Below are 14,561 nucleotides of genomic sequence, written 5' to 3'. Positions count from 1 at the left end.
GACAACATTGCAGGAGAGAACAGGGAATCCATGAGGAATAATAAAAGGAGAGCCAAGCAGCATTGAGAGCCCAGGTAAAGTTAATATGAATTCATCCCATTTCACGTTAGGTTTTTCTTTAATACATCAGATGTTTTCAGTAAGTCAAGAAAGAAAAAAAATCAAGAAATTTTGTAGTGCAGTGTCCATAGAGTATGCCACAAAATTTGTTATGCAGATGATAGCACCGAGACTTAAATGATCAAATTAAGAGTGGTGAGCTGTTTTGATGCAATTTGTTGTGGTTGCAAACACAACTAATTCAAGAAAACATAAATAAATAGCTAAAACCAATATTAAGAAGAAATTTAGAATGAAGAAAAAGATGACCTTAGTCACCTATATATAATGTATCTCTCCATTTACTCATTACTGTAAGAATGGCTCTTTCCACATAATTCATGTTTAAGATATAGCTACTTTGTTTTCTTCTATTACATAAATACCCGTGTTTTCTCTCCTCTTTTAACAAAACCTAGTTTTAAAAAATCAAATCACTATTACTCACAGTGTGTTTCAAAAGCAAAATCTGCCATATATATGATCAGAACCAAAAATACATAAATTTGGGAACAGAGTGAACTCTAGAAAACTAGGCATGCAAAGCCAAATGAAAAAGTACTGATTTTCACTGTGAACCTAAAACTACTCTAAAAAAAAAAAAATTAAAGTATCAATTTTAAAAAAAAGTACTGACTGTTGGTACTCAAAGTACTGGCTATTGGCACAGGCACTTGGCAGAAGCATTGTGTAACAGTTGGTCAAAAGAAGAAATCATTAATAAAACAAAACTGTGACATACATACAAAATCACTAATAAAACAAAACTGTTACCCTTAATTTTTTTTCCTAAAGAACAGCTTAGAAAAGAAATTTAATAAACATTTTGATCTACGTAGTTTTGCTCAAATTTGCCGTTGCATACAATGTAAAAAGCCAGTACTGTGCCTACTACTTTCAGGCAATAAACCTGTCCTTAGAGCACTGTATAATAGAAAGCAAACTGGACACTGTATATAATTTTCTCTTTAAAAGAAAATTTAAAGACTTTCAAAATAACAATCCTTAAACTTTAATAATATTTATAAAACAAAGCAGTTCAATTTAGATTTCTAATTTTTCTTTCAATAGATATGATATTTTAACTACAGTGAAATGAACAACTGAAATGTAACATTTTCATACTAAAAGTAATGTAAAAATTAGGAGATAAAATGTTGTAAAAACTTTTACTTTCTTAATTATTTCTAAAAAACAATTAACGCATCAGAGGACAGCTTTCTACAGGTCATCTGAAAGTACTGCCATCCATTGTCTTGTTTGGAAATAACAGTATCAATTGTTAACATAACTTTGATACGATTTCTTCTTTTTTATAGTGCTTTCAGAACTGCTAAGAAAAATGTAAGACCTATTAATTTTTATTCAGCCCAGCAATTCTCATTCTCTCTATTTAATCATAGAACATGTGCTCCCTAGGTAAGGGAAAAAAATGCATAGAATTTGAATAGGTAAAATTCATCTAGAGACATGTATTCTGCAAATGAAAATTAATACCTTGCTTTTAAGCTGAAGTGAAATAAATGCAGATTTAAAAATGGGCAAGTATAAGACTAGGTATCTATTTTTTTATCCTGTCATCTTATTTCATTCCACCCACTAGCTTTTACGATGTTTTCTTCCTTAAGATTCCATGCATTCTCGTAGTGCAACACTGATCTTAGCCCATACTTCAGCAATGTCACACAATGCTTTTATTCGTGGTAATTTAAGCTAATCATACATACTATAATTGTTAATCCCAATCTAGTCACTAGATTCAAAGATGACAGTAAAAACTATGCCCAAGTTTTTAAAGTTGTCCTATGTAGAAAGATTATTTTATAAGAGTAATAAGTAATGTTTTCCTCTTATTGAGGTGCCCATAACTAGGCTATTCACTGGAAGGTTCTGTGTAACTCATAACCCGGAGGAAAGGGGACTATGAAAATTGGGGAAGAAATGTGAAGATAATTTTGATGTCATTCTGAAATGTGAACTACAGGTTTAGGTCTTCTCTCTTCCCTAGGAAGAATGGAGAGTACCTATTGTCCATACTTATGTGGGAGAGAAAATGAGGGGAGGTAGATAAGGGTAAAGAGGATCAAACATATGCTGATGGAAGGAAATTTAACTTTGGGTGGTGAACACACGATGCAATATACATATGTATTATTGAATTGTACACTTGAAAATGATATGATTTTATTAACCACTGTCACTCTAATAATTCAAAAATAAAATAATTTTAAAAAGAGAGAAGAGAGGATGCCAATATCTTATATCCAGTTCTCTCTGATACAGTTACTGATATTGGTCAGAACACCACATATTATCTGGAGGACAGTGAAGAGTCATACTGTTCAGTTTTGAGTATGAAATATGGAATAATATCAGTTTGTTTATGTATCTTGTTTGAAGTGACAAAGATTCCAGCTTCCAAGAACAATTTACGAAGGATATTTCAGTACATTAAATGTACAATGCTCAGAAGTTGCTGAGAACAGTCACATAAACCCTAAATTATTTGTAACTAGATGTCAATAGGAAATCTCACATAAAAGAGGGATAGCTCAAAGCAAAAATAAAAGTGGAAAATCCCCTTTAACAGAGTTTAGGGAAAATGGAAGAGAGTTGTAGAACAGATCTTTCTACTTATTTTTCATGGGAGAGAAAGCAATGACATTAGACAAAATAACATGAACCATAGTATCTAAGGTTTTACATAACAATAAAAAGTGCCTATTAATTAGTTCTAATAGTCTCAAACAGAAAAAGAGCCACATCTGTAAGTTTTAATAGTCCCTAAAAGATGCACACCCATAACTGGGATAGAGCAATGATGAATATAAAATTACTTCCTAACTGACAAATTACTACTAATAATTAAATATAGCAATCATTATTGTAATTATTATTGACAAAGTTGCTGGTAGCTGGGGTAAGCTTCTTGAAAGAATCCCTTTTTTCTCTAATATGTCTGTAAATTATAAAAAGAAACCATTTGAATCAAAATATGGAGATAATACTCTATTAGGTTAAGGTATTATTAATAACAATTCAAATTTATGAGAAAACGACACATTTGAACATCAATGTCAGAATTACTACTTTGTAAAAATCACACACGAACACTGCATTTGCAATATGTGTGCGTGTGTATAACTATTTAAATAACTAACTCCACTTGGATAAAGTTTTATCATATTACCCAGATTCTAATATGTACACTCATAAACATATTTTAACAGCTCTAAAACAATTTAAAAATAAATACTTAAAAGAAACCCAAATCTTAATAATAAACAGAGAAGCAAATTTAGATTTAAATGGTAATTTCACTGCCAGCACATGTGTATACTTAGTCATGTAATTAAAGTATCTGTCCATCCTACCACCATTTCAGCCAAGACACATGTGTAATTGAGACATAATTTTGGACCTCTAATTATTGCTTAAAATGTCTTCAAAAAGATTAAACTAAGCACCACTGAAACCAAAAGTTACTGTATATGCAAAAGATTGCTCATTGCATGCCTGGAAATGAAATGAAAGGCAAAGAACATCACCATCTAAACTTAGGAGATGTTGTTGTGACAATATCTACTTCATGAAGAATCACTACTCGGGTGTCAAATATTTATCTACTAGAACCCAAAAGTTCCAGGAGAAGAACCCCCGAACCTAGAGCCGTGCCTGGCTCTTGGTACTACAAATTGTTGTAATTGTACCTCTAGCATAAATTTAAAGCTACATTTTGGTGAGTACTTAGAAGCACTAAGCACTTAGAAGCACTAAACATATACTATTTAATTTAATCTTTGGAACATTATAATGATATGTTAATATTATTTCTCCATTTTACAGATGGGGAAACCGAAGGACAGAGAGTTTAAATAATTTGCCCAAGGTCAAAGTCATATAACTAGTAAGTGAAGAGATACTTAATAAGTATTTGTTGAAGAGTTTTCTGTATAGAGCTTCTAGCTGACTTTCCAGAGAAGCTGTAAACTTTTAAGAATTATATAATTCAACTACGGGGGAAAAAAATATAACAACTTAACAACAACAAAAATCTATGAGTTGAACCAAAACTCCAGTACACTAAGAAATAAATTATAAACTCTCAAAGGCTGGAGTCACTAGTCCAAATAATAAAAACCAACATGGCATCATGACGACAGATTTAACAACTAAATGGCTAAAATTGGTTCACAAAGATCTTAAGACTGATTATAAAGAAGGCATCTTTAAACTTCATGATAAGAGGAAAATTATATATCTTATGGATAAATGGTTAAAAAATTTGCATTTAATATAATTTTCTGCATACTCCCATATATAAAAGCTGCAATTAAATTGATGGATGCTATACAATTGATGATATATAAGAACTGAGAAAATACTGTCATTTGAATTTCTGATAAAATACATTTTGAAGTGACATCTACTGTGATGCTGGTAGTAGCAACTGCAAAGTTCAGGAAAGACATGTAGGAGAGACAACTACCTTGGACATAAAAGCTGAGAACTTAAGTCTAGAAAGTAATGCCAAGTTTCACTGAAACTGTGATCACATCAGATAAGGAAGAACATTTTAGAGGTATCAAGGTGGTCAGATAGGGTATGATAAGGAAATAAAAGGTAAATAGATTTTTCCTTGAAATGTACTTAAAATATTATTAATACAATATTACAAAGTTTCTAAGTACATTAATCTAAATTGGCAACAAAATTCAAACAAAGGAAAAAAATCTTGCTCATTTTAGCATTTCATAGTTTTAAATCTGTAGTTTGAATGTTATAGTGCTAAAATATTTTAATTAAAATATTCTAATTTTATTCTTTCCTCTAGTTCAAAGTCCTAGATCAATACATTGTCCGCTAATTTCAGTTTATTTTTACCCCAGACAGTTCACACTAAATGAGGTAACAAATTAGTATTTCCCATAGCATACTGAGGAAAACAAATGCAAAACCCAACAGGTGGTTTGACTGATGAATAAGCTATGAAATACTCTAGGCCTGAATCTCTTTAAATTAGACTAAGACTAGAAAAGGGCCTGAGAAATTGATTCTCATTGAAACTTCCGAATGGTTTACTCTGAGCCTACAAACATCCTTCTGTGGACTGATTCTAAACTATATGCTAGAACGACTCTTGGAGAGTATAGGGGGAAAGAGGGTGGCCATGATATAGTATGGTAAGGGCAGAATGTAAAATAAAGTTAAATAAAAATTAAATAGATAAATCTTTATCTTAATAGACACAGGATAAAGTTGTCTTCTTAACCATAAAATCAACACATGATGGATCAGATTAAAAAGTAGACAGATGGATACACACATACACACCCACACGCACATCATGTTGCCCTCAAACAAGTAAATGGCCTCCAGTTTAGTATGATTTAACCAGCTATAACCAGGTTGAAGGTATTAACTTGTCTAGACAGAGCATAGTATTTAGTGTCTGAGAGGCATAGTTTTGCACTTTGACTCTAATGCTGATCCAGGAAAAAGTACTTTGCCAATGACCTTGAACATTGTAGCTCTTTTGAGTAAATAATTCTTATAAAGGGGAAGCTATATTTTGTGAGAGACTCCTCTCATTGTCAACTAGTTCCTTTTGCACTGATTAAATTCTTGTCAGCAAATCTGGAGATAAAATTAATTTGCTAATGAGAAACAGCAATGTTTATTTTTATAAAAATAATGTGTTCAGGGTTACATATCAAACTAAGAGTTTGAGTAATAGAAGTAATGATGATGATGATGATGATGATGATGATGAAGTAGTAGCAGCAGCATGAGGATATTTTTGACTGCAAACGACAGGAACTTCAATTCAAAAAAAGGTAAAGAGATTTATTACCTGTATAAAAAGAAGTTCCAAACTAATATGGGTTGTTAGGCTTACACATGACACCATGGACCCAATTCTTTCTTTCCAATGTGCTATTCTCAGTATGTTGTTAACACCCTCATGGCTGCAGGTGTTCCTGTCATTACATCCTAATAAACCAATTCCCAGAAGTGTGTGTGTGTGTGTACACACACACATGTACACACACACATGCACACACACACACACACACACACACAATACTACTTCCTTTTGTTTCATTTTAAAACCTAAAGAATCGTTCTCTACACAATCTCCTCCAATCTCACAGATCAGAATAGGATAACATGGATGTCATGGAAGCCAAGGGGAATAGAATTAACATGATTAGCTTAGAATAATCTATATTCAACTCTTGAGACTGGGAATGGAACCAGTCTCTCCGCTGGTTTATAGTGAGGAGTCTCAGGAATGGGATTTAAATGCTGCCTATATAGGGCTTCTGTGATTTTTTTTTAGAAATTACTTTTATCATAGGATACAGTGGTATTAGAAGGAACTCTTAAAGTGTCTTCTCAGTTCTACATATATCCTTCCGTTTTTCCCCACTTTCTGGCGATAACAATTTCCTTCTGGTAATTAGGTTTAATCACCTCAGCAACAGCATAATTACCTATCCTCATACTCTCTTTTTTGTTTGGTTTCATTTTAGTCTGTTTGTTCTGTGGCAGGAGGACCTAAAATAGCAAGAAGGTGGTCTTAGCAACCATTTTAAATCATTGTGCCTCTGCTGTCAATATTCCCCCTTTGGGTATTAAGGCCTCTAAACCAGCAGAGCCCAGAAATAAAGGGAGCAGAATCACAAATATTATAAGTGGCTCACTAGTAAAAAGTGTTGTAGATGCCTGAATGCCTACACAAAGGCCATTTCGCTGTTTTCATTGTTTCTAGCATCCCCGCCACAGTTACTAAATCATGTTAAGTTTACTGATTCATGTAATCTTTTTTTATTCTGTTCTCTACTGGTCTAGGGTTGTTCACTTAATTTAGTTATGTTCATAAGAAATGAGCACAAGTGAATTGAAGGCCCTGAAAAAGAACTGTCTCCATAATAAGCATGAGGAATTTGAGTTTTTCTTTGCCCTCTTTGTGCTGAGGGTATTTTCACATAAGAATGTAATATTATGAGCAGTAGTGGCCATCTTGTTATCAAGACAGGGCGAAAGTCAACACAGTGAAGGTCCATGAAGAGATCACTGTATCACTGAAATAACTCTGAAATACTCACCTCTAAGTGCCATTTGAAGTAAATAAAGGTGTATAGTTTAAGCCATTATTAGTTAGGTTCTTTGTTCCTTCAAGCCAAAAAACCCTCACTGATACATACAAGGATGAGTGGGGACTGTTGGTGGCAGATCATAAAATGTGGTACTTTCTCCTCGAGGAGAAAGTAAAGACGCTTAAGAGCCAGAACACGGAACTGGCGTCCAGAGCGAGCCTGCTGCGCGAGCAGGTGGCGCAGCTCAAGCAAAGGGTCCTCGGCCACGTCAACAGAGGCTGCCAGCTGCTGCCCCAGCACCAGGTGCCCGCGTACTGAGTGAAGGGCACTGAGGACCTAATTATTCCTAGATATATTTCAGTTTGCAACATAAGCTAAGAATTTAGGAATTTTAGTTCACCTTTCTTTATGTTATCAGGCACTGTTCAGAGTATACCCATCTACTGTCAACGTGACTTAGGATCTACACCTATAAAATAAGTTTATTCGAGAGAGACTGATCTATTTTCCATGGAAATATAAAGTCAAATTTCTAGACCTAGAGAACTAAGGATAAAACCTTGAAAGGCAGTATATCTGCCAAACTAAAAACTATTTTGGTGGCCTGTCAACCTTCACTGGAAATACCCCTGAGTTGCAGGAGATGCTAAGATTTAATAAAGTTCATGTAGGGAATGAAATACCACGGACATGATGATGACTAGTCTGTTCCAAATTAGTTGACATTGATATGTATACTGACATCTATAGGCAGTTATTTGAATTCAATATTGCCATCAGATTTGTTGTTCTACCCTTATTTTCCAAACTAACACTTTCCTTAACATTTTAGATGACAATCAAAATATAGACCACAAATAAACCTCTCAGTTTGTCAAGACTCAACTATCAGTATTAATTACAAAAACAAAAACAAAAAACTATCAGACCAAAGGAAAAAGAACACATAATTATAGATCCATAGACTTTCAATAAGAAATAAGACTACAGACAAAATAAACTTCAGATAGCTGTCATTGAACTACATGATATTTCAATCATTCAATCTAGGTGTCATTCCATTTAGGAACACATATTATTTACACATAGTAAGATTACAGATAATCTGTAATAGCACATTTGAGAATATGTTTCCCGGACTATTATTTTAAACTCCTCCCCCCTGCCCCCCAAAAAGACACTATGTGATATAAACTTGGAATATCCTGCAACAACACCCTCTTAGATACCCACAATGTGCATCAGTGTATTAAAGGGTTTAAAAAGTTCTTCTGTAAATAAGCCAACTAATCATATCTATTGTGATCGAATTTATTAGACTTGGGAACTGCTTTGACTATGTTCATTATACTATGGAATAATTATTTCAAAGAATACATTTGGGAAATGCTTATCTGTAAATTCTGATGATACCAGAGTTTTCTATCTCTAGCAATAAAAATAAAAGTTACTTTTCATCAATGTTGCTATGCTATGAAGTAATGGTAATGCACATTTTGCTGCTATATGTTAGAGCAAAAAGTCAGTAAGCTTTAATATCTGGGATATTATTCATAAGAATTGAGTATAAACTCCCGAGTTCCTTTCTATAATGGAGAACTACAATTTTCCTGTTTATATTTTAGCTGGTCTAACAACAAAAAGAATATGTTATCTTGAAAATAATTTGCTTTATGCATTTTCACCTAAAACATGTACACAGGTCAAATTTAAATTATTTATCATAATAGAATCTATCCCAGATCAACCTAACAGAATACACAAAATTGTATGCATGTGGGTCTTTTTGTAAGAACAAAGGAAAAATGTGCTGACGAAGTTAAAAATAAAGACTTATTTTACCTGACCTCAAGATTATTTTTAAAAACTTAAAAAAATATATTTACACAAAAATAAACCTATAATAAAGTTAAACCATGTTCGCTATCAATTTTCCAGACTAAATTTAAAAATAACTATGTCAAGAAAATTTTTAATACTAAATGGAGCACAAAGAACATAGTTTACTGGATAAGTAAAATTACTTTATTATAATACTGCTACTGGAATAAAATTAACACACGTAACTTGTACATGCAGGGGAAATACAGCCTAATGTAAACGGATGGTTTTTAGCACATTCCTTTACTAGAATGTGGTCACCTGCCACAAAGTACACAAGCTCATGCACAAGATCAAGACTTTACATACAGCTGAAATCACAATGTCATGCATATAACAACAGCGTGCTAGATAATCGTACCACAAACTGTGCAGATGTTCTCCCCCACCCCATGAGCCACTGCCAGCAGTTGCTGTGAAGTTTGGTTACCCATATCCGTGACATGAACGATGTCCTTTGGAGAATCTTGTTCCCTGTGGCTGTAAGTATTCTTATTTTTATAATATTTTAATGATGCTTGCTATCAAAATGTTAAGTACAGAACTAGAAATTATGGAAAAGTAGACTTTTTACAATACTGAACAATTATATACATCTCAGGTACTTAGAATAAACACCACTTATAGTTAAACATGTCATCAAAACTAATTTACTTCTCAGGCTTAAGTTAACCCAAAATAACACATCTGATGACAGTGCTCCAGTGAGGAGAAAAAAACCAAATCAATCCCCAAAAAGTACTTACTGATTTCTAGCACTCAAAAACCATGGCAAGAGTCAGTCTATGGCTAAAGTATGACCCATATAGAGAAGTTCTACATAAAAACATCTATTAGGCTATCTCTTTAAATTACACATTTTCAACTTTGAAGGCTTAACTTGGATAAACAACCAAGTTGACATCGATTATTTATATTAGTCAGTGAAAGAAAGTATAGAATATAGTTATTAAAGTATTTCCCCTCATTTCTCTGCATCTATAAATGTATTTCAATATCCTAAGTATATCCTAAGTGCATTCGGTAAAGGCAGTATTTTATCCCGCTGTTAGGCGACACCTGCTAAGTTAGCGATGTTCATAAAAGCACAGAGTCAGAATTCTGTGAATGGTTCAGCTCTATGCCTCTTGGCAGCACCATGTGCCCCTTTCAGAACAGTGAATTCAATACTTTTGGGAAGCTCCAGGATATCTTTAAATCAGGCCAGCAAGTGAAGAAAAAGAAAATACAGCCAACTCTCAATAACAATGGGAGGTAGGATGGATATGTAATTCTGAAGATCTAAAAATCTTATTTTAATAACTTTAATCCCCTAGCTTAGCAAACATTTGACTTAAAAATTTTTTAAATTTTTCTAGATAAAAAGAGGACTTTAATTTTACCTCTTTTCTCTGCCCCCTCTCTAAATATTCTAGAGGAGGTATAACAAGAATTCTATAGTCTGACATATGTAGATGCAAAGATAGAAACATATTTTCACATCCAGCTTTTCTAATTTAGACATTTCAAACTAGCCATATCATATTCTAGTATATGAGGGCTTATCTGTATTTTCATCTTTGCATAAAATGAATGGTTTTATAATTTGTTTAAATAATTGGTACTCCTTTAGCAAGAAATGACCACTTACCATAATCAATCTCAGCAGTTATATCCAACTTTTCTGACTTGGTAAATCTACAGCTCAGTACTTACCAAGTTAAATTTTCCTTAGAATGTAACATTTGCAAGTGATATGAATTGAAGATGACAGTTTACTCAACATCAGTATAATTCATGACAGGAGCCAGTATGCCTTGATAAGCTAAACATAATAAGACGGGGGTTTGTAAGAGCTGCTTTTCCTGATTCTTATGCTCTTGAGTAAAACACTGTATTATTCTGCTTCGGTTCTTCTCTGGTAATCATCATTCAATTAACTCAACAGATGGATGCAAAATATATATCTTATTATAAAGTCTGTCCTATGAACTTATTAGCAACAAGTAATGTCTAATTCTAATAAACAAGAACAATAAAGTCTCTGTAACCATGCCATTCTTCAAACAGATAAGTGTAGCTGAATCTCTTGTACAGGGTAGACATGCCATAGTGCAAGCTCTAAAAGGTGACATGCTTACAGTTGCTATATATTTAGAAAAGAACTCAGATTTGATAAAAAAAAAATAAAGTAAAAACAACTATATTTTATGATAAAGGCATCTGGAAAAATTTGCAATAAAGTAACAAGTTACAAAACCTAAATTAATAATAGTTTACCCATTCATTTGCCTTCTAAAGTTATTAATTTCTAAAAAAATCAGAATCATATGTTTCAAATATATAATGTGAAATTTAACATTATAAATCATTCTACTTTTACTGAAAATATCAGTCTTTTATTCATTGAAAGTAAAAACTCTTTAAACAGTAGGGATAGGAGAGAACAAATATCTTAATTTAAATATTTATACCAGGCTTTAAAATATATATACTTTGTTTTATTTGTGGGGCTAAGACTTAACTGATAATTTGTATGTTATCAGTAAACATTTGCAGGAGACTATTTTATTTTTCATTCATGTACAAAAAAAAAAATTAACAAAGAAAGAAATCATGTATAACGAGGAAAAATGAATTTAACTTTAAAAATATGATGTCACTTGTATTATTATGTGCATATTTTTAAAATCAGTATTTCTGTTTAATATTCAAATATTTTATATGGGAGAAACATTTCTCTAATTATAACATAGCAAAAGTTAAGATATTTTAAAAAATATTTTACTGCATGATTTAAATAGTCCTTAACACCTCCGCAACAAATGGAAAAAAGAATTGGGTTTTGAAAATTATGTAAATTAAAATAACTGCCAGTTAAATTTTTCCACAGAAAATAATACACCCAGAAGTAGTAGTTCTGATGTAGAATTTTCACTACATTTCTAAGAATAAACCTAGTAGATATTTAACATCTACTTGAAAATCTGAACCTTTCCAAGATATATTAAAATGAGAACAGTGGAAATAACTGTCTTCACATTTTGATCATTCATATATATTAAGAAAAAATTAACAAATTAATTATAGCAGTTATTCTTTCTTCTCCCACTCTCCCTTTTTTCTGTTTGTGTCTGTTTATTATCTTTAATAAAGAGAATTAAATAATGAATAGAAAATTATTTAATTTATAACAGAATCTAAAAGCAGTTTCTATGTCAACATGGAACTAGATTATTAAAGGCATTATTTGAAGGCTATGTTCTGATGTGTCGCAAACAAGAACAATGTCTTTTGCAATGATTATCTGATAAACATCACTACTAAATATAAACAATAATAAGGGAAGAAAATGCTGCAGATAAAATTTGATGAACATAGGTAATGCTATTATAAAGTAGTAATATCTCCATCAGGTCCAGCAGAGGACTGCACATGTGTCATGTAAGCTGCCATACAAAGTAAGCAGGTAGAAAGATCAGGACATGACATGACAAAGTAAAAGGGAATAACTGTCATATAGCAATAATTCAAATACTGGGCTTTGCAGTGATTGAATAGGCATATTTAGTGACTTGTTATTTTACTTGCGAGTTTCATATATTGGAAAGCTGCAGCAAGATAGTATTAAAGTTCAACTGTTAAAAATATTCAAGTTCTTCACTTACCTCATCTGGGTTAGCATTAAAGGTGAGGCTGCCTTCATCCAGCTGCATATACAATTTTCTAAAAGAAAACCCTATAGGTGGGTTCTTATTGTATATGGAACAGTGACCCCAAGTGGATTTACACAATCTAGAAAAACAAGATACAATCCGACAAGAAAACATTACCATTTCCCAAATTAAACGTGAATACACAATAAAATAATAACATGAAATGATATAAAATTAGATTCTATAGCTCTAAAGTTTAAAATGTTTAATTTTATATTTTTAAATTTGTTTAGAACTAGAGTATGACAAATGCCTTCAATTTAGCAATTTTGCCAGCACTTAATAAATGTGAGTTACAAAGATTAATAATATTTGTGAGTACTATCTGAAATTAAATATAAACTGATAATAATAATGATGATAGCTAACATTTACTGGGTGCTTACTTAATGCCAGATACTATCTGCAGCATTGAAACAGCATTAACTCGTTTAATCTTTACAGCAATCCTATGATGTTGGTGCTTCAAGTCAACAAACACAGACATGATAAAAAAGCTGCCCAAGGTTGCGCAGCAAATTTGTGTAGAGGCAGGATTTGAACCCAAGGAGTCTAACTCTAGAGCTTGCAATCTTAACTGAGAAGCTAAACCAAAGATTAAGGAAACTATGCGCTCTATTGTGACATAAAACTGAATGGGGGGGGCAAAGATTGCTGGGCAAGGGGACAACTTTTTTTTTTAACTGTATATATTAACAACAGGCAAACTAAACACAGAAATTGTTTGTAATGTATAACTCAATACATACATCAAAAGCTGTGACATTAAGCATAGCAGTTTCTAAGTACTGTTCAAAGCATTGGCTCTTTACTATCACAGTGATACATGATTGTTTAAAAATTCTAAGAAACCTAAAATGCTAACAGTTCATATCTCAAAATACATTATTTCTGCAGACAGGAATAGTTATTTCCAATTCTGTACAGAGCCATTAGCTACTGGTTATTATTTGAAAGCTAATGTTTTATCTTATTACAATGCCTAGAAATTCTGGATATATACCACAGATCATAAAATATAAATGTATCACTCCAGAAACATAAACGTAAAATATCTACTTATAGAGATAAACATGAAAGCAGTTTCACTTTCTAATATTCATTATTGATTTTTGGCTCAAACTTCCTTCTTTTCACACATACTATACATAGAAAAAAAAGAAAAAGTTACTGTCTCAGCTTATAACATAAAAAATTGTGATGACAGTGGATAAAATATTTAATTTGAGAATATCTTCTTAATAGGTAATTATATCCTTGTATTATAATTACCAAATGAAATATCGATTCTAAACCAGTTCAGTACAGCATAAAGAACATATTACAATAATACTGTAATAACTATGTATGTTGTTGGGTGGGTACTATCTGGGGGATGATTTTAAGTTATATAAATGTCTAACACTATGCTGTACACCTGAAACTAATATGATATTGAATATCAATTGTATTTGAAAAATTGAAAAATTAAAAAAAAACAGTAAATTTAGTAACTTGTTTAGAAAATTATCAATATTTTAGTAGCCTCTTTAACCTAGTCCCGTAGTTTTTGCCTTTTATTACTAAGCAACAGAACCTCCCAACATTAGTAAGTATTCAACACATCCAAAGTTAAAATAAAAACTAAGTCAGTCTTTAATTTAAAATAGAAGAACCTTATCACTAAGAAAAAAAGCAAAGTATCATAAAAATAGGTATAATTATGTGGTAAACAAAAAGGAAGCATTTCTTTCAGAAATGAACAATCCACATTTAAATCCCAATGAACTCTGGTTGAGTTCAT

The 14,561-nt window shown here is 32.1% G+C and overlaps 1 protein-coding gene across 2 annotated transcripts in view; it reads right to left on the bottom strand.

Annotated features, from left to right (window-relative positions):
• The window catches only part of FBXO8 (F-box protein 8), a 34,543-nt gene that overhangs the window by 4,255 nt on the left and 15,727 nt on the right, over positions 1–14,561 (bottom strand). For both annotated transcript variants that reach the window (XM_011360261.2, XM_011360262.2), the window contains exon 3: positions 12,731–12,857. In XM_011360261.2, coding sequence (XP_011358563.1) covers positions 12,731–12,857 — 127 coding nt within the window. The remainder of the gene's footprint in view (positions 1–12,730; positions 12,858–14,561) is intronic.

The sequence above is a fragment of the Pteropus vampyrus genome, unplaced genomic scaffold (genome assembly GCF_000151845.1).
Source record: "Pteropus vampyrus isolate Shadow unplaced genomic scaffold, Pvam_2.0 Scaffold53, whole genome shotgun sequence".
In the NCBI taxonomy this organism is placed as follows: domain Eukaryota; kingdom Metazoa; phylum Chordata; class Mammalia; order Chiroptera; family Pteropodidae; genus Pteropus; species Pteropus vampyrus.
This window is presented reverse-complemented; position numbering and strand designations above follow the sequence as displayed.